This window comes from Pteronotus mesoamericanus, unplaced genomic scaffold (assembly GCF_021234165.1).
Source record: "Pteronotus mesoamericanus isolate MK-2021 breed Mesoamerican mustached bat unplaced genomic scaffold, CSHL_Meso_final scaffold_232, whole genome shotgun sequence".
NCBI classification, from domain to species: domain Eukaryota; kingdom Metazoa; phylum Chordata; class Mammalia; order Chiroptera; family Mormoopidae; genus Pteronotus; species Pteronotus mesoamericanus.
The window spans coordinates 5,247,102-5,273,278 of NW_026555311.1; the positions used below are offsets into that span (position 1 = coordinate 5,247,102).

Here is a 26,177-nt window from a genome sequence, read left to right on the forward strand (position 1 = left end):
TCTTACACAAATTTTAAACAAATTGGTAAGTCCAAACAGTGATATATAGATGTCAAAATATCACCTTGATACTGTTAAGGATGAATTGAGGATGTCGCTTAGTGTAAAAGCAAAATGGACCTGCTAAAATCAAGTCAACTTAACATGCCAAATCCTAGGCAACAATGGGGCCAATGTGGTAAGGCTTACAGCATGGGGCAGGCAAAAGAGTCACCCCTGCCCTCCCCCAATCCCACCAAAAATGGAAAAGCTGGCCTGACTTTGCTTGATTTATATTTCTAAAATTCCCTAATCAAATTAATCCATTCCCTTTTCTGGAGAGAAAGGCCAAGATTGGCATATCTCAAGTTGGAAGGAAACTTCAGGAATGAGGAAGAAGAAGCAACCTTTCTTAACAAGAAACAGAGGAGAGGCCCTAGCTGGTGTGGCTCAGTGGACTGAGTGCTGGCCTGCAAACCAAAGGGTCACCGGTTCTGTTCCCAGTTGGGGCACATGCCTGGGTTGCAGGTCAGGCCCCCAGCTGGGGGCTCATGAGAGGCAACCACACATTGATGTTTTTCTCCCTTTCTTCCTCCTTTTCCCTCTCTCTAAAAATAAATAAATAAAATCTAAAAAAAATTTAAAAAGAAGAAACAGAAGAGAGGAAACCAATATTTGCTAGTGCTTGCCACATTTAGAACTCTGGCTAGTCCATTTAAATTGGTCGTTATAGTTTATCTTTACAAAACTTGATGACATAGTCATACTCTCTTTTTCAGATGAAGATACTGAGGCTCAGAGATTTTAAGCATCTTACCCAATCTACCACTCATCAGTAGAAAATAAGAGGAAATTAAATCTATTACTTTTCCTCTGTAGTGAGGTTATAAATGCAACATATTCATTATTCTACCCAAATATTTCATTTATTCTATTTGCAGAGGTGCTAATGATACCCAAGGAAGTTTTCATTTTCCTGAAGATCTCCATATAAATTCCACTGAATGTCTTCACGTGCATTGTCAAGGATTCGAGTCCCATTTGGCTGAATGTACTTTTACCAAGAGAAAAGCTAAGAATTACCAGGCTTTGGCCAGTGTGACATGTTACACACAGAATGCAGGTTGGTAGTGTTTGCTTGATATTTTCCCTTCCTTCAAGGTTGTTTACTTCAAACCAAGTCTGTGATAAATAAACAAATGATGACTACCCAGTTGCCAGTCACAGAGGCAAAATCATATTTTGGGTTTTAGAGCCTAAATTGGTTTTCTTCCCCTATTGTAGTTTTTTGCTACTCAAGTATTAATTCTGTCTAGGTTCCTATATGGGAAGCAAAGTTGCTTGACTCCCTTTTGCTTCCTTGAATACCTGGATTAAAGTTAACATAAGCAAGCATAAAGCAATCAAACATCAGAAGAAACCTCAGCATCTCCTTTGAGATGTCCAGCCTGTACAGGGTCCTTTAACATATTAAGTGACCACATCTGGGTTTCAGTTTCCAGGCCTCTTTTTCCCCTTCATCCTGACATTGGGATATTTTAGCTATATGTATGGTGTTAAAGGCCAAAGACTTTTCTGGTGCTAAAAAAAATACAAATAAAAATAAAAAAACAGCCATACTATCAAATGTAAATGGCACTGCCCAAGTAAGACTCCGGGTGAGGGTGGGGATGAGTGAAGCAGCATGAAAAGGAAAGGTGAGCACCCCAGTGTTCGCCAGTGTCGGCGAGTGCTCCTGATTCCTGAACCTGTCCCCCCAGTCTCAGCAAGTACAGATCCCCACAGTAAACACTGGTTTTCAGAGGTAACGATAGGCTCTTCATAACCCAGGGTTGGCATGTATTTTTCTTACTAACAACATGTTCTATGTTGATGCTACCAATACATTTGAAATCAATTTTTATTCAACGCCTGACTTTATCTTAATGTTCCCATTCTCCCCAAAATGTGATTAAGATGTCACCCAGAACTCTACAAATAAAACTGACAAAGCTAATCCTTACTTTACAGTTTCTCCAACAAATAACTCCTTTCAGTGTGTCAATGGGAAACACATTCCTCAGAGTAAGGCCTGTAACGGGGACGATGACTGTGGAGACCAAAGTGATGAGCTGTGCTGTAAAGGTAGAGATAAATCTCGCCTCAAATCCCCCAAATGCACCCTTTTGACTCAAAAAGTAGAAACGACTTTACCATTGAATTTAAGACTCCATCTCATTCAAATTTAAGAATTAAGAAAAAAAACACACCAAAATTCTTCTATTTATGTTTGCCTAGGGTGCCATGACAAAGCTTTCCACTGTAAATCAGGTGTTTGTATTCCAAAACAGCATGTGTGCAATGGTGAGGTGGATTGCATCACAGGAGAAGATGAAGTTCATTGTGAAGGTAATTTAAATTTTGTGGTTGCTTTTTTTCATTATTCGATCCAGGGATTCTAAAACTTTTTTTTTTAAGGCAAATTGTAATCTTAACTGACCAAAAGGAGGGTGTAACACTAATAGTACTATTGAGTGAGCATTTGAAGAACTACGGACTGTTCTTATCTCATTTTTTATTTGCTAAATATTCATTATTTCAGAACTTCTTATTAGAAAAGTTCCCACACAACAAAAATAGACTAGCAGAATGAACCCCTATACATGCATCTCCCAGCTATGACAACCATTAATATTTTGCCAGTCTTGTTCAGCATTTTCATTTGAGTATTTTAAGGAAAATTTTGGATATCACATAGCTTTACCTATATATATATATAAATAGCAACGTATTTACATACAACCATCATCTCATTAGTACACTTAAAAATAATAATAATAATTCCCTAACACTGTTTAGTAACAGCCCAAGTTCAAATTTTCCCAATTCTTTCAAAAATATCTTTTTAGAATTAATGTGTTTGAATCAGAAGACAAAGGAATCTAACATTGTGTTTGGTAATAAAGTTTTGTTGTTGTTCTACTGCAGTTGCCCTAATTTTCCCCCACTGCTCTCCGCTGCCCCCCGCCCCACAGTCAATCCCCATCCATTTGTCCATGTCCAGGGGTCATTTATACTTGTTCTTTAACTAGACCCTTCCCTTTCTTTCCTCCCTTATGCCCCTTTCCCACCCCTCTGGTCGCTGTCAGTCTGTTCCTTGTTTCCCACACCTCTGGTTCTATTTTGCTCGTTTGTTTCTTTTGTTTATTAGGTTCCTGTTATAGGTGAGGTCATATGGTGTTTGCCTTATGCTGCCTGGCTTATTTCATTTAACATAATGCTCTCCAGGTCCATCCATTCTGGTTATTAAGTTTTTAAAATCTCCTTTATTCTTTAAGAGTTACCCAACCATCCATCCCCAATTTTTTTTATGCCATTGATTTTCTAGACAAACTGGGTCATTTGCCTACAGGATATGCCTTACTCTGGATTTATGGAGACTTGATTAGACGCAAGTTTCAGGCACAGATTCTTGACAGCACCTTTAAAGGTGCTGATGGCCCCTTTAAAACACTTTCTCTACAACCTTTGACCTCAATGGTTTTCAGCATCCTTTGTAATTGTTGCCTAGGTTCAATTTCTCAATAGGGACTGTAAAATGGTGATTTCTAATTCAACATTCCTTTTGCATTTATTAATGTCATTAGAGAAGAACTTTCTGTATCAACTCATTTGTTTCCATGAAATGCAGTTCATAATAAAAAGGCAAATCAGGTTAGTTCTTCCCCTTTACTTACCAAGAATTTCAAAACATTGAGTTGATGGTTTTAGATTTTTGGTGCTCATTGAAAAACCTTCAATGTGAGGAATATTTACTAGGTACCTACTCTGCCACATAGACTGACTTCTTGCTTCCATCAGTGTTTCTGGGGGGAAAAGCTCTGCAGGTTATCATATTCGTTCATTTACTCAATATGTATTAAGTTCTCACTATGTTATGTGTGCCAGGCCCTGTTCTAGGTGCTGGGTTTACAATAGTGAATAATATTTTTAAAATCACTGCCCCTTCATAGATTTTATATTCAAGTGGGCAAGGAAGACAATAGAAAAGAGAAATAAATAAAATATCTTGTAAGAAAAAATAAGTACTAAGAAGAAAAATAAAGCAAGGAAGGAGGATATAACATGCCAAGGGTAAGTTCTAAAATTTTAGATAAGGTGGCCTTGGAAGTCTCACTGAGGTAACTTTTAGGCAAAGAGCTGGAAAAAATGTAATAACTATGTATGGTGCCAGGTGGGTACTAGAAATATTGAGGGGAACACCTTGTAAAGCATATGATTGTCTAACCATTATGCTGCACACCTGAAATTAATACAAAATAATATTGTAATTATTATTTTTGAATTATTAATTATTGGATATAAATTGTAATTTAAAAAAAATTTTGATAAAAAGAGAGATAGCCAGCCATGCAGATATCTGCGGAAGTGTTTGAGGCACAGGCAACAACCAGGGCGCTGTTCCTAAGACAGGAACACGTCAGTATGTTGGGGGAACGAGCAGCCAGGAGGCTAGTGGGACAAGTGTTACAGGTGGTGGTCATGAGAGATTAAAGGACAGACATAGGAGAGGCTGGCCGGGTGGTTGGGGTGGAAGAGGCCAGGGCCTGTTAGTGAGTGAAGTGGGGACTTTAAATGACATGACATGACCTTCATTTTAAATGCAGATCAACCTGGGGACTGGGTGGGAAATCGTCTGTACTAGGGTAAGGGGAGGTACGGGGAGACCTGTGAGGAAGCCACTGCACCAATCCAGGCAAGAGACGACAGTGATTCTGACAAGTGAGTAGGGAGGGAAATGATGAGACGCAGTCAAATTTTGGATCTGTTTTGAAGCTAGAGCCCAAAAAGGTTTGCTGATAGATTGGATGGGGGTGTGAGACCAAATCAGGAGTCAGGAATGAGTCCATGGGTTCGGGCCTGAGAATTGAAAGGATGGAGCTACGTTCCACAATGGTGGGAAAGGCTTCGAAAGAAGTGGTGGTACTTAGGCACACCTCACAGATGGGACTTACCCAGTGGTGTGCTGGTAAATGTTTAACAGCTGGTTTTGAGAAGGAGAGGGAAGCCCTGATTTGTATACAGCCCCTGTCAATTTCTGCCATGTAAATGCTCCCACAATGAGTGATTTCAAGCCACTGACACAATGTCACAGAACACAAGCTGGGAAGTAACACAACAGTCTCTCGTGTAGTGGTAGAGTCTATACCAGGATGCTACTGAATGACTGGAAACTGCTTATTGTCATTTTTGTGCTTGTCTTACCTTCCCTTCTCAACTGTAAACACCTTGAAAAACAGATTCTATCTCATTATATTTATATTCCACATGTCCTAGGTAAAAAACCTTACACCATTCAACGTCAAATAAGTAAATGTTGAAGATGTGTAGGGATAAGTGAATCAATACTAATTCTGTTTTGTCATTACTTGGTATGCCAAGTATTTGACTTCAGTGAAATTTTGTTTAATTTTCCATTGATATCACTTCTTAAATTAATTAGGATTTCAAATCATATCATTTCTCCTGAAGGGTATAAAAGCAGGTGAACAAAATACTTTTACATTCATTATATGTAGTTAAATCCTTCATAAAGAGAGAGGAGAAAGAAATTTCAAAAATTTTTTCAGGGAGAAAGGCAGTAAACCATGGCTTTGCCAGTGAAACTTGACAGTTTTCCTTCTAGTTTTATTGAGATATAATTGATACACTGCACTGCGTAAGTTGAAGGTTTACAGCATAATGACTTGACACATATATCGTGCAATGACTATAATGAGCTTAATTAACATCTATCATCTCACATAGTTAAAAAAAGAAGGGTTTTTTTCCTTGTGATGAGAAAGTTCATGATTTACTCTCTTAGCAACTTTCAAATATGTCATTCAGCAGTGTTAACTGTAGTCACCATACTGTATATCACACCCCCCATACTTATGTACCCTATAACTGATTATTAATAGATAGAACTATCTTGTACTTTTTGACCACCTTCACCCTATTCCCCCTGCCCCTCCGCCCTGCCTCTGTTAACCACCACTTGGATTTCTGTGTCTGCAAGTTTGGTTTTTTAAGAGTTGAGGTAAATGAAATCATACAGTGTCTGTCTTTCTCTGAAGCTATATACAGTTTGACTTCACTTCTTCAGTATAATATGTTGGGTTTCTTCTCTGCCTCTTCCTTCCCCACTCCCTCTCTTTCCTCCTTCTCCTCCTAATTCAAAACTTTAAAGTTTATTGTCAAAGAACACAATTTGTTATTTCATCAGAAAAAAATATTCTACTTCAAGGGAGTGACTATAACATGAAGCTACTTTCCTTATCAATTTCTCAAATCGATATCAAAAATACATATAGTCAACTGTCATTGTTACTTCAGTTTACCCTTCTATTTCTGTAATGAATCTAATTTCTCCCCATGTAAGAAAGAGCAAGTGAGAGTAGATATGTAAAATATATGTATATTAGACATATTCATTGGTGTCTCTTTTCAGTGAACAGATCAGAATGATTAAACCAAGGGAGGTTTGGGGTATATCTTGATTTCATTTATCTTTCATAAGCCTACTTTTTATTAATATAAGTTAAAGAGTTACAAATGTGGAATAACTGTCTAGTAAGTTTGCTGTTGGGCATGCATTCAAATATATCTAAAATACAAGTCTCTTTTATAATCTAAGTTAAAATTATTTCCTTGCTCTGGTGAAATTGGTGTGTTTACATAGAAGATGAAACATTTGTTATACAGTCTTAAAAATCAAAGGAAGAGCGCTGGTTGGTGTGGCTCAGCTGGCTGAGTGTTGTCTTGCAAACCAAAGTGTCTTGGGTTCAAGCCCTGGTCAGGGCAGGCACCTGAATTTTAGGTTTAGCCCCCAGTTGGAGCACATGCAAGGGGCAACCGATTGAAGCTTCTCTCCCTCCCTACCTCCCTTCTCCTTTCTGTAGAATCAGTAAGAGGAAAAAAATGTTTAAATCAAAGGGAGATGGCATAAGGTGGCTCCCTTTTATGTTCTTATAAATATTAATTTAAGTTGTTATACTATGTCTGAAATAATAATGATTTGTGTGTATTTTATCTATGCGAAAATGATCTCTTTGCTACAGTGAGTTTTTGTTTTGTTTTGAAGAGTTGAAAATCTTAAATTTAAAGGTAAATGTATTTTTATAATAGACACTCTATATTACGGAATTGAAAATAAGAACCAAGTGTTATAACTTCTATGACATATGTACAGTATATTGATGTAGTGTGCATTTTTCTCAAATTAAAATTATCCTTTGCTGTGGTAAACTTTTTGTTTTTTATTTTTTCAGGCTTTTCACATGTGGCTCAAGGTAAAAAACAATTGTATTAAATTCTTGGGATATTGCAGAATTGAAACAAAACAAAGATACTGCTATCTTATATTTTAATGTAACTCTTAACTGAGGAAATGACCAAGTATTACCATTCACTCAGCTTCAACATGATTTCAGGCACAGAGGCCTTTGTTCACAGTGTGATAAACTCTCGTTCTCATTCTCGGTCCCTGTCTGCAGTCTGCAGACTGAAACTACCCAAAGTGGGGCATCTCCTGCATGTTCCACATTTGCCAAGTGCCCTTCTCCTTTTCCTTCACTTTTCCCTCAAAGCCAAGCCAGTTCCTGACCAAACTGCCACCAGATGAAAGATACATCGTTGCATGATAGGTATTTTCTTATACTTTGTAAGTTGGAAGTTCCCAAATCCTGCTCTTTATGATCACCTTTTTCTTTCTCATCCATATTAAATGACTACCAGAAGGTCACAGCCCTCCCTTAAGGTTTCTTAGGGTTTCCGGGAGACATCTATGTGCTCAAGATCTCCCCTAAGGGCCTAATACCAGTTATTTCTTTGCATTCCCCTCCATTGTCATCTTACCCTCCAAGGCTGCTGTTCCTCCTACCACCACCAGAAGCCTTCGTTATTTCTTCTCTTCCTCCCACCCTCCCTCCCTTCCTTCCGTCTCTTCTTTCCTAGTGTCAGACCTCAGGGGCACAGAGATGAGTTCATGGTACTCCTCAGCTCATTGAACCTGATCATCCCTGGTCCAGGCAAGGCCCCACTCTTGTTTTATTTATTCTCCTTTAGCCCCATTCCTTACTCCCATTCCCCTCAGCAACCGTTTTCATGTGATTTAACATGTATGTCTCTTTGTTTATATGCATTCTCATCCAATGTGTATTCTTATTTTGTGATCATACATTTTCAAATCATATAGTGTTTTGTTGTAGATCTCATATTTCCTTTTCTCTTTTCACAAAAGTATTCGGTTTTAAAGATCTGTTCATGGTGTTACGTAGCCATTTAATCTGTTGCTTCTAAATGCTGTGTAAAATACTCTTGTGATATTCATCTTTCACAATTTACTCTCTGCTTTCTCAGTAATGCACTCTCAGCCCCCAGTCACGCTGCAATGAATATCCTCTTCTTAGAGCTGTGTAGGAGGACTTCTCTGAGACATTTCTTGGCCAGGAGTTGTTGCCTCTTGGGGTACGCACCTACTTAATTTGACTAAGCAGTGTCTGCATGCTCTCTGGCTGAGCCCCTCTGGTCCTCAGCTCCATCTGCCACTCCTGAGGGTTCTTCTCAACCACACCAACATTTAGCATTATCCAGCCTTCTAATTTTGCTGGTCTCATACTGTCCAGTGATATGGCATTGTTTATTATTTATAATTTCTGTAATAACCAATGATTTTGAGTCTCTATATGCATGCTAGCTTTTTAAATTTTTTTCTTCTTTTTCTTCCATCTTTACTTCTACCACTTGACACCTTTTGCCTAATTTCATGTTGGGATTGCAGTCTGCCTTCTTGTTGGTTTGCGTTCTAGACATTAATCCATTTTCAGTTTAAGACATTGCATATATCTTCTTCCATTCTGTCATCTATGAAGTTTATCCATAATGAGCTTTCTTGAATATAAATCTTTAAAGTCATTGATTGTTTTTTCTAGTGGTTAGTGCTGTCAGAGCTTTGTGCTGCTTTATTAATAGCTAGTATACCTTAGCTATGCTGGACTTTCCCCATCTTCCTTTTTTGAGCATTTAGTATGAATTGTGAGACTTTTCTTTGATTCATGAGGGTGCTTTGGTGAAAGCTCTGAGCAGAGCCTCTCTCAGCCCAGAAAATGCCCTATGTGTGTGGCATAACAGACACATATGGTGGTATGTCTCTTCTGAAAAGAACCCAGGAAATCCAGGGCTAAGACTCAGGATTGCTGCACAAAGTAACATTGCCCTGTAGGCAGCAACCTCATCCAAGACAGAGCCACAGGTTGGTGGGAATCCACCTTCAGGTCCCCAGTTCAAAGAAATCAGGATCCTGAGAATAACTGAAATGTTCTAGGGGAGCAGAGTGAAGATGAACATCACTCTCTTTATCTTTAAGCAAAATCTAAGCAAGAGAGAAAGAAGAGTATTTTTTGTTTGTTTTATTTCTTGCTTCTGACTTCTGCATCTCAGATGTCTAATACTAACCATGACTGACACTGAAACCAATGAGGTATCTTTGTTTGCACGACCCCTGAAAGAAGTGCCTTATTATGTACAAAAGGAGAGGAGCTTTTGTATTGTCAGCTCAGAACTCTTTCGATCAGGTCAGTGACTGCTCCCTACCTTATGTAAGGACCTTGTGAAGGCAGACTTGAAAGAGCTTTTCTTCTTTGATCCAGGTCTTTTGCTTGTTCTAAATGCAGAAAACTGCAGCACCATGAGCCTCACCGTTCAGTTGTACCAACAGACCCCTCTAGTTGATGCCTGCAAAATTCTACAGAGTTCATTTTGAGCCTTCACAATTACCTAGCCAAAAAAAAAAAAAAAAAAAAAAAAAAAAGGAAATCAGATGAAGTGCTTTTGGGGTTTCATACTGTCCTTTTTAAAGGGAGGACAAATTTTAAGACAGAAAATTACTATCAAAGTTTAACTGATTTTAATGATTTAATTTTTACTATTAACACAACTTTAAACTTTGAATATTTGTTTTATTATAGAAGAAACAGAAATTTTGACTGCTAATATGGATGCAGGTAAGTTAACACTATTCTTTTTTACTAGTGGTTGACTGTTTTAATGTGTGTGTATACATGTATGTAAATTAATTGATTGAAGCAACAGTTACCTTTTATACCAACTTAAATAGAAAAAAACATGACATTTTCCCTTATCACTTTTAAGTAAAACAAACATAAATGCTTCTTAAGAACTGCTTTAAAAATGGATTAATACCTTTGACTAATTTTAAGTGAAAATAATACTCTAGTCCTACATAAAGTTTTTCTATTTGTTACGAGTTTTGTCAGGTCAGTTTTCTAAAAAACAACAAAATTTCAAGCATGACCTAGGACATACATTTTGAAATAGAAAAATAATGGACTTAATTGAATTTACCTGTTCTTTTGCAATGTTTTAAACCATGATAGAAGGTCTGTGAAAATCTGTACTCTGGCCAGTTGTGTATTAAATGCCAAATTGAATGTTAGTATTAAGTTTCTGGGAAGACAGTAATTGATAAGAGCTTTGAGGTCAGACCGCCTTGCATTAAATCCTAACTCAGTTATTTATTTGCCACATAACCTTAGGTGAGTAACTTAACCTCAACTACAAACTGGGAATAAAATAGCTCCCTATTTTAGGGCTATTTTAAACTGAAGTTCATGTCAGACTCCCTCCTAATGGCCAGGCCCAAAAATTAAGTAACATTTTTTAAAAATCAGGCAATGAGTTAAACATTTATATCTCAAAGCCACAGATACTCAGAAGGGGTTCTCAACAAAGGCCCTTTGTTTTCTTCCCAAGATAACATTAATTTTTAGGTACTACCCAAGCTGGTTTCACAGCCCTAAATGAATAAGATCTCTCTTCTTTCAAAGGCCCAAGCAGAAACTTAAAACTTGCCATCACACCCGTCCTCTAACATTAGGAGGGGTGGGAGCCCAATGTGGGAGCCAATCCACATTGGTTCACAACTTCTCTCCCTTGCGGATTTACCTCCCTATATGCTCAAAGCAATGGACAGCGATATTAATTTTCCTTTCTCATTTGGGTCCATAAAAATTTTCATGACATGATAAAAAATATGGGGAGAATAAGGAGTGCATCTTATACTCTTACTTTCTTCCTTTGTCATGAATTCTCTTGCAAATTCTTGTCTTAAGCCTAGCTCCACCATGTTGTCTTCCCAGTAACAGATGTACCACATCTGAATGCTCATAGAGGAAGGAAACAGCAGCTCATGTCAAGTGGCTAAACTGGCCCCTCTTCTGGCCAGCGGACCCAAGAGAGTCTAGGGGTTCCTGGCATATTATCTCTCGGGGTTAAGGTGATGATTAAATGAGATAACCATAGACAAAGTACTTAGCATGGGGCCTGACACATAGAAAGTACTTAATATTAACATCATTAGTAATATGTGATGTAATATGTGACTAATGATGTTGATATTAATATTATTCAAAAGATTTCCATATAAATAGTCTCTAAAATGTCAAAACTATGAAAGCGAGAAGATAAGAGTTTTCCACCCTGAGACTGCTACTCTGAGCTGACCCAGCTGTAATGCCTGGGCTTGTGGCATTTCTCATCAGCCAGATGTTGGTAAATGTTTAACCCCTCAGCCAGCCTCTTTCTGCCACTAGTCCACCTTTGAGGAGACTTTGAGATAATCAAGACAATTTTAGTATTAAGCCAGAATTTTTAAACAAGATAAAAATTACAGTTTAGCATCCAAAATAATTCACTAATGAATCTGGCCTCTTTCATATTCATTGTGACTCTGCTTTTTTTGTGGCATACGTAAACCAAGAAGCATCTGCCCACAAGGTAATGGGTTCAAAATCATGAGACCTGGCCGGTGTGGCTCAGTGGATTGAGCTTTGGCCTGTGAACCAAAAGGCAGCTGGTTCGATAACCGGTCAGGGCACATGCGTGGGTTGCAGGCCAGTTCCCCAGTTGGGAACAAGCCAGAGGCAACTCATTGGTGTTTTTCTCCCTCCCTTTTCCCTCCATCCCCCTCTCTCTAAAAATAAATGCATAAAATCCTTTTAAAAAGTTATGACACACTCCTTTTCTTGAAGAAAGAAGACGGATAAAGTCATTGTTCCCTAAACTATCCTGTGGAGTTAAAAAGAGCACACCCACCCGAAGGAAACGAGTTGTTGGAGGAAAACCAGCAGGACCGGTAAACCTGCAATGAAAACTTCCCAGGAATGGCCTGAGTTTGGGGGGAAACGGGAGGAAGGGATATGTAATTATAAGAGACTAGGGGTCTTGCAATGGAAATCTCTTAGAGCCACCTGTTTGTAGAATGGCAGTGATCACCCAAATGTCTTTACAGGGAGACTTCCCATGGCAGGTGGCCATTAGGGAAGATGGCAAGATCAACTGTGGAGGAATTTACATTGGTGGCTGTTGGATCCTAACTGCTGCACATTGTGTCAGGTAAAAAAATGTCTCCAATGGATTTTGAATTTCCTGAAACAATGAAAATGAGTAATAGAGATTGTGGCAGATGATAAACAAAAACATATGAGAGAGAAGCTATGGACAAGTTCCACTCTACTAACTGCTAAATATCCACCAATAACCACAATAGGGACCTCGGAGGCCAATCCCCCAGAACCTACTGTGTTCCCCGAGACCAGATTGTTGATCCCATGGGTCAAGGTCAGATAAACCTGTTGGTACCAAGTTACTTCACTTGGCTCATTTTCATGGTGGGAAAATGAGTTGATGCTGCTTACATTTACCTCCTCCTTTGTCAGGGTTTTGAGATTCTCAGGTCAAGGGAGTGGAGTATGCATAGTGTATCTGGATTCAACATTAGCACATGACAAAAGATGTCTCATAATTACCTACAGATAGGAAATATAATTTTGATTGAGGGCCAATAAAGCAAGTTAATAAATGTCTCTATTCATTTGCAAGGGCTGCCATAACTAAATACCATGATCGGGGGGACAGGGCTTAAACAACAGAAATTTATTTTCTCACAGTCCGGATGCTGGAAGTTCAAGATCAAGATATTGGTAGGGGTAGTTTCTCTTTGGTTTGCAGACACCTGCCTTCTTGCTGTGTCCTCACAATGGCCTTTTCTCCACATGCCTGCATTCCGATGTCTCTTTCTGGTTTTATAAGGAGGTCAGTCATACTGGATTAGGGCTTTACTCCTATGACCTCATTTAACATTAGTTGAACCTCTCTGAAGGTCCTATCTGCAAACACATCTAGTCACATTTGGGATTAGGGCTTCAAGATGTGAATTTTACTGGGACACAATTGAGTCCATAACAGCAACTACAGGGAAATACCTAAAAGGTGTTAAAAATGAATAAAGGTCACCTTAAAGGAGGACAGATTTTGGGATTCTGGCCTCAGCTCTGATCATTAGAATGAATGAAATATCATTTATTGAGCACTGTTACAGACCAAATACTGTGCCTGGTGCTTTCACATATGTTATTTTTGTTTTAATATTCTCATAGTTCTAAGAGGTAAATATTACTCTTCCCATTAAATAGATAAGACTGAGACTGAAAGCTTACATGACTTGGCTGAAGCTACACTACTAGTCTGTAGCAGAGCCAGAATAAAATCAAGTTTAACATATCTGCCAGTAGCTTAGATGAAAGTCTACTTAACAAAGCTGCAGATGACCCAAAGGTGAGGGGGATGGGAAACATGTTGAATGATTACGTTGGGTGATACCCATAATGACTCTCAGAGCAAGGAGCCAAATCTACTTTCCTCCTTCTGAATGACCTTTTTCTCTTGACTTCTGTGAGACACATGGTCCTGGTTTCTACCATCCTCTGTAGAGGCCACACCTTCCCTGCCTTTTTTTGCAGCTTCCCCTTCATGTGACTGAGCATTATTGCTCAAGTGAAATTCTGGAGTTCTTCAATATTTAGCTTGGTTTCCCTTTCTCTTCTTACTTCTCTCTTTAAAGTTAACTGTGTTTGATGCTAAACAATGCTATAAGCTGACACAGTGCTATTTCCAGCTTGGACTCTCCTCCAACCACTGACTGTCTACAGTCCATCAATACTTTTTGGCTATATCAAAAGTACATTGAATTCAAAATCTCTAAGACTGAGTTCATGATATGCCTCTTGCCCCACATATGGTTCTGTCCCACTGTTTCCTATCTCAGCAAATCGTAACACCATTCATCTAGTTACACAAGACAGAAATCTAAGCATCATCCCATTTCATGCCCTCAACCCTACCCAGCCCAGGCAATATGTCATCAACTCTAGGTGGCATTTTAAATTTCTAATTATTTAATCTCAAAACTTTCTATCTCCATGGTAACCCTGCTTTCACCTTTCATGTGGATTATACCAACTGCCTCCTAATCAGCTACTTACATTCACTCTGTCCACCTTCTCCCTCATCTATCCATTCTCTACTATACAGCAAGAGCAATATATTCATACCTAGTTTGATCACTTATTGCTTAAAATTCAATGGCTTCGCATTCCTCATAGGATTAAAAAAAGAAACAATTAAACAAAAAACATAGCATGGTCCATTAGGCCCCATATACCTGAGCCCTATTTACTTTGATCAATCTCACCTTGCCCCACAGCTTCACCGCCTGCTCTCTGTTCCACCTTCCTCAGAGAATTTTCCCTGACTCCCATAGCCAGAGAAGTCCTCTTTGTAAGTCCTTAGAATCCATGTGCTTTCCTTCCTCTCACTTTTCACAATAGAATACATATCTTCATTAGTGTGATTACTTATTTAATGCTCCATCTTTCCCTAAACCCTGAGCTCCATGAAGGCAGGAACTATTTCTGATTTTCTTCATTTCTCTATTCCAGTGGCTACCACAGTACCTGGTATGCAGGAGGTGCACACTAAGTATTTGTTTAGTAAATTGAATGCATAAACAGGATTAACCTTTCAACAGTATTCAGAACCTCTGATCCTGAAAAACAACCAAAATTAGTAAGAAGAACAGCGTTCTTGGAACACTAATTATTAAATAAAAGCATCCAGAATATCTCATTAGCTTGTAGGACATCACTGTTTAAGGTGATTGCCTGAGAAAAATGATGGTAGATGCCCAATTTCCTAGAAACCAAGAGGTGAAAATTAGTATAAAATGGAGTGAGGCATAAGAGCAGGCTCATTTACCATTTAACTCATTTGCCATTTTCTTTCTTTCTTTCTTTCTTTCTTTCTTTCTTTCTTTCTTTCTTTCTATTTATTTTAAATTAGATTTTATTAATTATGTTGTTAGAGTTGTTCCAATTTTTCCTCCTTCTTCCCCTTCACCCAGTGCCTCCCCCATTCCCTCAGGCAATCCCCATTCTGTTGTCCATGTCCATGAGTTATGTGTATATTCTCTTTGGCTACTCTATTTCCTGTTATATTTTATATCTCCATGACTATTCTGTAACTACCCATTTGTACTACTTAATTCCTTCATGTTTTTCACCCATCCTCTCCCCGCCATCTGGGAACCATGAAAACATTCTCTGTATCTATTATCCTGTTTCTGTTCTGCTTGTTTGTTTACTTTGGTGTTTAGATTCAGTTGATAAATGGTGTTTATTGCCATTTTATTGTTCATATTTTTCTTCTTCTACTTAAAGAACACCGTTTAGCATTTCATATAATACTGGTTTGGTGGTGATGAACTCCTTTAGGGTTTTTTTGTTTGTTTGTTTGTTTGCGAAGCCCTTTACCTGTTCTTTGATTCCAAATGATAGCTTTGCTAGGTAGAGTAATCTTGGTTGTAAGTCCTTGCTTTTCATCACTTTGAATATTTCATGCCAATTCCTTCTAGCTTGCAAAGTTTCTTTTGAGAAATCAGCTGACATTCTTATGGGGGAGCCCTTGTAGGTAACTAACTGCTTTGCTCTTGCTGCTTTTAAGATTCTCTCTCTGTCTTTAACCTTTGACATTTAATTATGATGTGTCTTGGTGTGGGCCTCTTTGGGTTTATCTTGTTTGGGGCTCTGCACTTCATGGACTTGCATCTCTATTTCCTTCACCAAGTTAGGGAAGTTTTCTGTCATTTTTTCAAATAGGTTTCTAATTTCTTGCTCTCTCTCTTCTCCTTCCAGCACTCCCATAATGCACATGTTAGTATGCTTGAAGTTATCCCAGAGGACCTTTAGACTATCCTCATTTTGCGGGGTCTGTTTTCTTCTTGCTGGTCTGATTGTTTGTTTTTTGCTTCCTTATATTCCAAATGACTGCTTTGATTCTCGACTCATCCACTGTACAGTTGATTCCCTGTAAATTGTTCCTTTTTTTTTTTTTTTTAGTGTATACTTCATTTCTGACTGGATCTTTTTTATGCTGCTGAGGTTCTCACTAAGTTCCTTGAGCATCCTTATAACCAGTGTTTTGAATTCTGCACCTAGTAGATTGTTTGTTTACACTTTTTTAGTTCTTTTTCTAGAGTTTTGTTCTGTTCTTTCATTTGGACTGTTTCTTTGTCTCCTCATTGTGACAGCCTCCCTGTGTTTGTTTCTATGTATTAGGTAGCTGCTATGTCTCCCAGGCTTGGTTGAGTGGCCTAATGTAGTGGGTGTCCTGTAGAATCTAGTGACACAGCCTCCCTTATTACCCAAGCTGGATATTCAAGATGTGCCCACTGAGTGGGCTGTGTACACCTTCTTGTTATATTTGAGTTTTGATTGCTGTTGGCACATCCAAGTTCAGCCACCAACTGTGTTCTGTCTGAGGTCATAAACTATAAAGTGATCTGCAAGTGGCAGCTAATTGTACTGGGCTTGGAGGTGCCCAGGTGAGGCCAAGCTGTGAACCAAGGCTGCCTGCTGCTGTAGACAGGCCTAGGGCAACTTAGGGAGAGGTAGAGGGCTCCTGAAGCCAGATGTTTTTTGTTTGAGAGAATTTAGGAAGACCTGAAGCATGAGCCAAGACAAGCCATTCATATGGAAAATCCACTGGAAACAGCTTGAGTCGGCCTGAAAGTTGGGTGGGGCAGGGCCTCAGGGCATCATCAGGGTGGGACAGACTTCAGGGTGAGCCAAGTTGATGTAGTCTCAGCTATGGCACTTGCCTGCCAGCTCTGTGGCTGTGCATGGTGTGGGCTCAGAAAAGGAACACTGGCCTCTGCCAGTACTTCTGTCTGGGAGAAAACTGTCTGTCCCCCAGCTCTCACCCTGATGTCAAACCATCAGTTCCTCCCTTTATGTGTCTTATGCTTTTCAATCTGCTGCCCCCACACTGGAGCTCATAAAGGGTAAGTCTTAGTAGGTCTGTATGCGAACCCTTAAGAGAAACTGCCTAAGAATCCAGCAATTTCTGTCTTCCACAGCCTCAATCTTTGCTGGTTTTTATAGCCAGAAGATATGGCAAATTCTCTTCCTGGTCACTTGAACCCTGGGCTAGCTGGCCAGCTGTGAGGCTGGGACCCTTCTCTCCTGTGATATTCCTCCTGATTTTTATCCCCACACTTGGGTGTGGGTCCAGCCTGTTCCACGTCTCTGCCCCTCCTACCAGTGTGGATGTCATTTCTTCTTTAATTCCATAGTTATCAGACTTCCATTCAGCTCAATTTTGGATGGCTCTGAATGATGGCTGTTCTATAGTTTAGTTGTAATTTTGATGTGATTGCGTGGGGAGACTGCCATCTTGACCAGAAATCATTCACCAATTCAACCAGATTTTAAAACAGCTATTATGCTCCATGCAAAATACTAGGCACAGACAGCTATCATTAATTAAGAAGACCCCTTTTTTGTTTTCAAGACTCGTGAGTGAATAAATATAATGCAAAGCTAGGATGAAATTTAAAGGTCAGGGTGACAACTGCTGTGGTCTTCACTCTGAGGACCTCTGGGGTTAGCAGAGTAATGAGAATGTATTCTCTGAGTCCTTGTTTCTAGCTAGAGATACTGTCTGGTCTCTGCAAGCACCTTCAGTGATGGTACTGTCACTCCACAGGCAGCCAGTTTACTGTACCTGTGGGCATCTCTGGTTGTTAGCAAATTCTTTATGTCCCTGATATTGAGCAGTTAGATTAATTATTCCTCTCTTCATTTACCCACTGACTTTAACACTGTCCTATGTAAACTTAAATCACACTGCTTTATGACAGCAAGGATAAAAAATATCTGCGAAAGTGAAAAATGTTCTTTAGAAGGGAGACTATCAAGTTGTGGGAGAGGGGCATGGGTTGGATGGAGGAGGGCAAAGGGGGATACACTGGGACAGCTCTAATAGAATACCAATAAAAAAAATAAAGTACTGAAAAGATGAAGCATCAGAAGTCCATGTTTATAGTTGTTTTTTCTCTCAACATATTTTATTTCCCTTTTCCTTTTCTTTTTATTATAGAGCCAGTAAAGTTCACCGTTACCAAATATGGATATCATTAATAGATTGGATAACTTATAATGCTGGGATAGTTGTTCGGATGGTCAACAAAATTATTGTCCACGAAAAGTACAATGGAACCACCTACCAGAACGACATAGCTTTGATTGAAATGAAAAAGCACGCAAGTAAAAATAACTGTATGCTGCCTACTACCGTCCCTGCCTGTGTTCCCTGGTCTCCATATTTATTCCAACCTAATGAGAAATGCATCATTTCTGGCTGGGGCCGAGATAGAGGTAAATGTTTTACAATTTTACTCAGAACCTAGGGGCTGAAAATAAATGGGAATATAAATGCATAGGATATAATCTCCTAATGCTCAGAGAGAATATATCAAATCTAGAAAAGTGAACATCCAGGAGGCTGGCTTTCTGGGTGTGGGACCTGGGCAGCTACGCAGCATACAAAGCTCTGAGGGGCCCGTGCTTGGTTTACTGCTCTGCTGTCACCATCATGAAATTCTTAATATTTTTTGCAGGAAACCCACCTCACATTTTCATTTTTCAGGGGCCTTCACAAATTATGTAGCCAATCTTGATCCAGATTTTCAAAGGACACGTAGACTCTTTGATCCTAAAGCATATAGTGAGGGGTGACCATTTACCCAGAAAAAGTATAGTGACACAGACATAAAGCATGGCTTTGGGATTTGTTGGAGAGATCTGGATGGAAGATAAACAGGTTTTTGAAGGGACATGCACAGTATTTGCTGAGTCCACAACCCTTCTGCTCACTCCACTCCCCTCCCCCACTCTCCATGCCCTACACCCCCACATCCCACAAAGAAAAAGACAACATAAAGAATTCATTCTTTGAGCCTCTAAGATTTGAGATGAACATTCATAGGAATAAGAAATGTGGACACTTAAGTACAAATTATTAGAAAGACCTGCTAAATGAGAAGTTAGATTAGAGCCTTAACCTAACCTGTTTTTCTTCCATCTTGAAGAGTTAGCCTCAGCATTTAGCTTCCTTCTGACCTCTTAAACTCTCTTTGTAAATAACTTCATTGCATTCATCTTATAGACTCATATCCAATGCAACATTTATAATTGCCAAACTGAAAAATATAAAATATATGTATGAATTCACCTGGATTTGTGGTATGTTTGAATACCCAAGACTTACAAAACACTACAAATTTTTAAAAGATTTTATTTATTTTTAAAGAAGGGGAAGGGAGGGAGGGCAAGAAACATCAATGTGTGGTCGCCTCTCACATGTTCCCCCACAGGGGACCTGGCCCGCAACCCAGGCGTGTGCCCTGACTGGGAATCAAACCAGTGACCCTTTGGTTCTCATGCCAGCACTCAACCGACTGAGCCACACCAGCCAGGGCTAAATTTTATTAGTAATTAATTCATCCAGAAAGCAGTATGTCCTTATAGTAAAAACAAACAAGCAAGCAAACAAAAAAACTTTTATGTACATTTACAAATATATACAAAAATACAGGCAAAAGTACAATAAACCTATTTATTCATCACCCTGTTTCCACAATTATCAACATTCTACCATTCTAGTTTTATCTCTTTGAATCAATCACTATTACAATAGGATAATTAGGAAGGTTTATTTATAAAGGAGTTGACTACAAAGATATGAGTGTCAGGTTGGGGAACCAGGAGGACTATGCAGAAACTCAGGATTAACAGTACGAGCTGAGACCTCTCCTAGGTCTGATGTGTAAAGAGAAAGAGAAGCTACCAGAGGGAAAAAGAGCCTTAAGTATAACAGGCTTCCTTGAGAAAAGCAATGACCTTGAGTTGAAGGTTATAGCTAGCCCAGATCTTGCTGGCTTCTCTCCTTCCCTGCCTCCCTTCTGTTGGAGTCTTCTGTTGGAAACCTGCTGGAAACTAGAGGCTAAAGGATTCTTATTGAACTATCTCCTACCTCCAAGTCAGGCTCTTAGGGCAGGGAGCAGGGCATTGAAGAGTAGAGAATGGTTCTGCAGGGCAATCAGGAGAGCTATTCAACATATTCCCAACACACACATTTTTTTTCCTGAAATATATTAAGTCTAATCCCAGATTGCATATAATTTCACCTATGAATATTCTAATATCTTTACCAGGTAAGGACTTAAAAAAAACAAAGAAACAAAAATCTACTACTTTTCATACTAAAAAAAAATGAAAGTGATTTGACAATGTCATCTAATAACCAGCCATTGTTTAATATTCCTTAATTATTTACAAAGTATTTTTACAATCAGGTTATTTCCATTGGGATCTAAACAAAGTCGACATGTAGCACTTGGTGGCTATTTTTCTTAAATCTCTTTTAATCTACAACAGTTACTCTTTTCTTCTATTTAAATGTACTCATTAAATAAACTGGGTCATTCTTATTTTAGAATTTCCACACCTTGAATTCGGCCGATTGTAGCATTTAACATGTTCTTCTATTCCATGTATTTTCTATAAATGGTAGATATGTTCTTATGCATTGGTTTGTTTATTAATCAAACATGGTTTAACACTTTTATTGAGCCCTTATAATGAGTCAAAAATGCAAATGTGCTAAGATTTTACTGATTAATAATACGGACCCAGTTAAAAAATGGGGTTCAGAGGCAACAAAGTGGAGTGACAAAGGGCAGCTTTCAAGGACTTGCAGCTCTCAAGGGATTCCTCTCCTCTCCTGTAGGCACCATCAGTCACGAATGCTACCATCAGACAGAAGAATGTGACAAGTGCCTGAAGAGCTAGCTATACAAAACTAGAGTTCAGGGGAGGGAGCAGTCTCCCTAGTCATTAAAAATTTCTCACATAGAATAGGAACTCCCCATTTTTAAGGGCTTTTCCTGCGCGAGGGGAAACAATAAATTACTAATTTTTTAAAAGCTCTTATCCTGAGGAAGGTGTCCATCTTGAGGCTAACTTGAAGTAGGACTTGAAGGAGAAAAAACAGATACTCTTTCCAGATTTGCCATACACTTTGGTGGATTTTTGTCTCCCTCTGCTTCCCAGAAGAGACCATTAGTTCTACAGTTAACTGTTGGGTTGGCAAAAAAGTTCATTTGGATTTTCCATAAGATGACTCTAGTAGTGCTTCGTTGTCTTTAACATCATTCAAAACAGATTTGTTAAATTGTACTGTGACAGTTATATTGGTGTACATCTTAAAAAATAACTTATCAAAATTAGTAAATTTTTGTGTAGCCACTTTAATATTTAAGATGGAAGAAAATAAGCAACATTTTTGGCATATTATGCTTTATTATTTCAAAAAAGGTAAAAATGCAACTGAAATGCAAAAATAAAAGAGATTTGTTCGGTGTAGGGAGAAGGTACTGCGACTGACTGAACATTTCAAAAGTGGTTTGCAAAGTTTTGTGCTGGAGATTCTCACCAGATGATGCTCCATGGTCAGTTAGACCAGTTGAAGTTGATGGCAATCAAATTGGGACATTAACTGAAAGCAATCAGCATTATACCACACGGGAGAGAGCCAACATACTCAAAATATCCAAATCAATAAAGTTACTGGTGAAAATGAAAAGTCTTTTGTTTTATGGAAAAACAATGATATGGATTTTTTGGCCAACCCAATGATATGTGCTTACTATAGTGCTAGGGTCTGTGGGGTTGTTCATTCAGGATAAGCCAGAGAGATCTCTGTCTCCAGGTAGTTTATAGATAAATTGAGAAGGTAAGTCATTTGGCATAAGGTGTTCAGTGTATGATTGAATTACTGAGTTCATGGATTAATTGTATAATTTTTTATTAAGCAACTACTGTGTGTTAGTGTGAGGCTGGGGGCTTTGCAATAAGGAACGAGTCAGGTCTGCAACTGGCCCTTCTAGAGCATAATAGCTGCTGATACCTGGGAAGAAGGAGTAGGGAAGATGGGCAAAGATGCACTCCTTATCCCTGAGACATCTCACCCTGTATTCTTAGGTTTTTCTCATCTTCCCTAGACTGTGGATCAGCAGCAGTACCTGGCCCTTTTCTTTCCTAGGATGTAAAATGTCCAAGTCCCAAATCTCTAACTTAAATGTACAGGAAACCCTAAACCCCCTTTCACTTTCAGCTCACTTAGGAGATGGAGTTCCTCACAAATGCACAAAACACATACACACTGATAGTTTTGTATGTATTTTCTTTATTTTAACTTCTTACATTAAAAAGCTGTTTTCACTCTAACAAGCACTTTCAAGGAAATAAGGAACTATAAGAAAATAGAGCTGTTTCCGTGAGAAGACCCTGATCCCTGATTCCGACCCAACTCCCCCACTGGACTAGGCAATCAGACGGGAAGGAGTTTATCTCACTCATCTCAGCTCTTGACTGAATGAGTACGACTTCAGAGTACCTCCTGACTATTTTTAGTAAGAAAAATACAGAAACTGGGGATATGAGCAATATATGATTAAGTATACTAATGAATTATCCTCAGAAGTATTAAAGAAGATATATATTCTTATATCTTCCTAATGGTTTACTAAATTATGAGACTAAGTATTTATTAGGTTTCTCATTTGTGACTTCTAAATATCTATTTGTTTTCTTACTTTGTTTAGATAATGCAAAAGTCTATTCACTTCATTGGGGTGAAGTACGCCTAATAGGTAACTGCTCTAACTTTTACCCAGGTCGGTTCTTTGAAAAAGAAATGGAATGTGCAGGTAAGTATTAAGTGGTTTCTCTGGTATATTTTTACATGTACTCCCTACCAAACGTGTCTCCTCCACCCCACCAAATTAGTCTCCTTGCTCTGGGCCCCGAACCTTTCATCTGGCCTTCTGGCTGTTGCATTATCAAACTCCTTCACTCCCTCCCTCTTAGTTCAAGTTCCCTCATTCTGACACTAAGAGGAAAAGCCTTCCTTAAGCTATTCTACAGCAGTATAGCAAGGTGACTATGAGCACAGACTCTGGAACCAGACTGCTGCGTTTATAGCCTTGTGTTTACCCATTAATACTCATGTGACCTTGAGCAAGTTTCCTTATGTGCAAAATTGGGAATCTTAATTGATGAGGACACTGAGATGCAAAGAGTTACCTAATTTGCCCAAAGTCTTACAGACAAATGGTATACTCAGGATCAAAATCCAAACTCCAAATAAAAATCCAAATGATCTCATTTCAAATGCATCCAGTTGGAATTAAATCCTCTCTCCTCAGAAATCCCATTGCACTTCTTACAATACCTGCCACTGTCTCCTTGGTCACCACAGTCACGCCAGTGCCCCTCCCCAATACAATACAGCCGTTCCTACTTTTGGTGGAGACCCAAAGGCGGGGTACCAGTCAGGTAGTATATTAATGATGCTTTATTGAAACCACCTATAAGTAATGTATTACAGGAAAAGAAAGTTATTGACATCCTGTAAATGCTTGGATACAGTGATTTAAAAGTCTTAGAAAGTAAATAGACTATTTCCTGTGCCTTCCCATCTGAAAATGGAGTTCAGGAATATACAGACAAAAAGGAAGAATAGCACAAAATCTACCAGGAGGCAACATCACAGATAAGAGGACAAGCTCTGAGATCTGGCTGCCTAAGTCCAGGCCCTGCCACTTAGTAGCTGCATGGTCTTGGGCAAGAGGTTAATATTTATAACCTATATTTCATTTGTCTCTTCTTAAAATAAGGATAATAATGGCACTTACCTCATAGAGTTGTGGTGAAGATTAAAGCAATGGCTAGTACATATAAGTACTAGGTATTCCTATTATTTTCCCACTCAGCATATGATGCTACTCTCAGAATGCAATCTCAACATAGCATATACTTACACAAAGCAGAGAAAGCAGAGAGAGTACTTGCTTAATTTAGAGAATGAGTAGGAGACACAGTATTTTCCAACCTGCGTCACTACAACTCCATGGGCCCGCGAGAGAGAGCAGGCGTTACTTCCGATTAGAAAAGTGAGAAAAAACAAAGTCATTGTGCTCATTGTGGAAAAGGCAGGCGGCACGGTGGCCTTACCAAATGTAAGTAAATGTGTGACTTCATTTTTCCTTTGTCTTTCTCAGGTACAGATGATGGTTCCATTGATGCCTGTAAAGGGGACTCTGGAGGCCCCTTAGTCTGTATGGATGCCAACAACGTGACTTATGTTTGGGGTGTTGTGAGCTGGGGTGAAAACTGTGGAAGACCAGAGTTCCCAGGCGTTTACACCAAAGTGGCCCATTATTTTGACTGGATTAGCTATCATGTGGGACGGTCTCTTATTTCTCAACACAATGTATAAAACTGTGACCTCTCTCTTCATCCTTCTCTTTTTCTCTCAGTAGTTCCATTTTAATTGAAATGATACTGCATAATGTGGACTTCTCTAGAAAAAAAATAAAGCAAATTTTATTGGATATTTTTAAAGGTCTCTATGCCATATTGGAATTTTGCTGTATAATTCTCAAGTAAATGCTTTAGGCAACCACACATGTTTTATTTCTTAAAAATGTGATCAGGTTATCTCTGCATAGAAGAGTGATATATTGACAGTATTAAAGATGTAGCTAGTTGAGTGGCACAAGTGTCACATAAGCCTACTTTCAAACCCTAATTCTACCACCTACTAATTACTTGAAGCTGGGCAAAATACTATCTACTTTGTGTCTCATTTTCCATGTTTAAAATGATAACTGGAATTTTGAGAAAATAAAACTTCATATTGAAAGAGAATATTTGACATAGTACCTGTCACAGGGAAGTAACTGACCTCACAGTCTTTGTCCCATTTCTCTTTTTAAGAATTAAAAGTTCTTAAATAATTTGTTTCTAGTTCCTGATTTCACAAGTTCTCCTTGACCCTTTCTTTAAAGCTCGCCATTGACACATAACACTGCCGCTGAGCTCCTCAGTGTCTAAGCTCACAGGCAACCCCCCAGGGCACCTGGCCTGCTGCCTGCCTGGCTGCTGGTCTCAGCCTCCTCTCCAGCCTCTTTTTCCGCACTTCCCCTGGCGACTTCCTCTAGACTCAGCTTTAAATCCCACCCACAGTCCAGTGATTCTCAAATCCATTATCTCCAACTGCGACCTTTCCTAGATCTACGGACTTACCATCACCTGTTTCATAGCATTCCAAAAGAAACATGGCCACCCCAGATCTCTGTGCCTTCTTAAACCTGTTCCTCCCTCTTCGGTAAATGGTACCAACATCGTCTCAGGGCTCCCCTGTGGAGCCAATGTAGAGTAGGCGCCCAGTTTCTCTCTATCACATGACCCTGTTTTAATCTTACCATAGCACTTGTCATCACTTGTTTTTATCTTTGCCTACCTCTTCCCAGTACACAGTAAGACGTGTGAGAAGAGACACTGTGTTCTCTGCATTCCTTCTGTCTGCATCCCTATCACTTGATTCATAGAAGTGAATAAGCATTAGCTGCTTTTATTATTATTTATTGATTTTAAGAGAAAGACACAAGAGGGGGGAGAGAGAGAGAGAAACATCCATTTGTTGTTCTACTTGTTTATGCATTCATTGGTTGATTCTTGCATGTGCCCTGCCTGGGGATTGAACCCACAACCTTGAGATATGGGGACAACACTCTAACCAACTGAGCTATGAGGCCAGGGCTGCTATTATTTTTTTAAAGCACAGCTATCATTATCCTGAAGACAGAGGTATATATTTTTTGTAACTATTACTCACCACTCCTGGGGTCCGGTCCTGGATAGAGCCCAGTTGTTTTGATAACAGAAGTGCTCATATCTACATATATTCCAGAATCAGTTACTGTCCAATTTTTTTCTTTTTAAAAATTTTGATAAAATATACATAAAATTTGTATTATTTTAACCATTTTGAAGTATACAGTCAGTGACAGTAAGTACATCCACATTGTGGTGTACCCTTCACCTGCAGAAATTTTTTATTTTCCCAAAATGGAA

The 26,177-nt window shown here is 39.0% G+C and overlaps 1 protein-coding gene across 1 annotated transcript in view; it reads left to right on the top strand.

Annotated features, from left to right (window-relative positions):
* The window catches only part of CFI (complement factor I), a 44,735-nt gene extending 20,083 nt beyond the window's left edge, over positions 1 to 24,652 (top strand). The window contains exons 5-14 of the mRNA XM_054591623.1: positions 921 to 1,102; positions 1,990 to 2,103; positions 2,257 to 2,367; positions 7,272 to 7,292; positions 9,969 to 10,004; positions 12,051 to 12,154; positions 12,311 to 12,414; positions 18,295 to 18,572; positions 22,862 to 22,966; positions 24,320 to 24,652. Coding sequence (XP_054447598.1) covers positions 921 to 1,102; positions 1,990 to 2,103; positions 2,257 to 2,367; positions 7,272 to 7,292; positions 9,969 to 10,004; positions 12,051 to 12,154; positions 12,311 to 12,414; positions 18,295 to 18,572; positions 22,862 to 22,966; positions 24,320 to 24,537 — 1,273 coding nt within the window. The 3' untranslated portion in view covers positions 24,538 to 24,652. The remainder of the gene's footprint in view (positions 1 to 920; positions 1,103 to 1,989; positions 2,104 to 2,256; positions 2,368 to 7,271; positions 7,293 to 9,968; positions 10,005 to 12,050; positions 12,155 to 12,310; positions 12,415 to 18,294; positions 18,573 to 22,861; positions 22,967 to 24,319) is intronic.
* Positions 24,653 to 26,177: the final 1,525 nt, after the last annotated feature.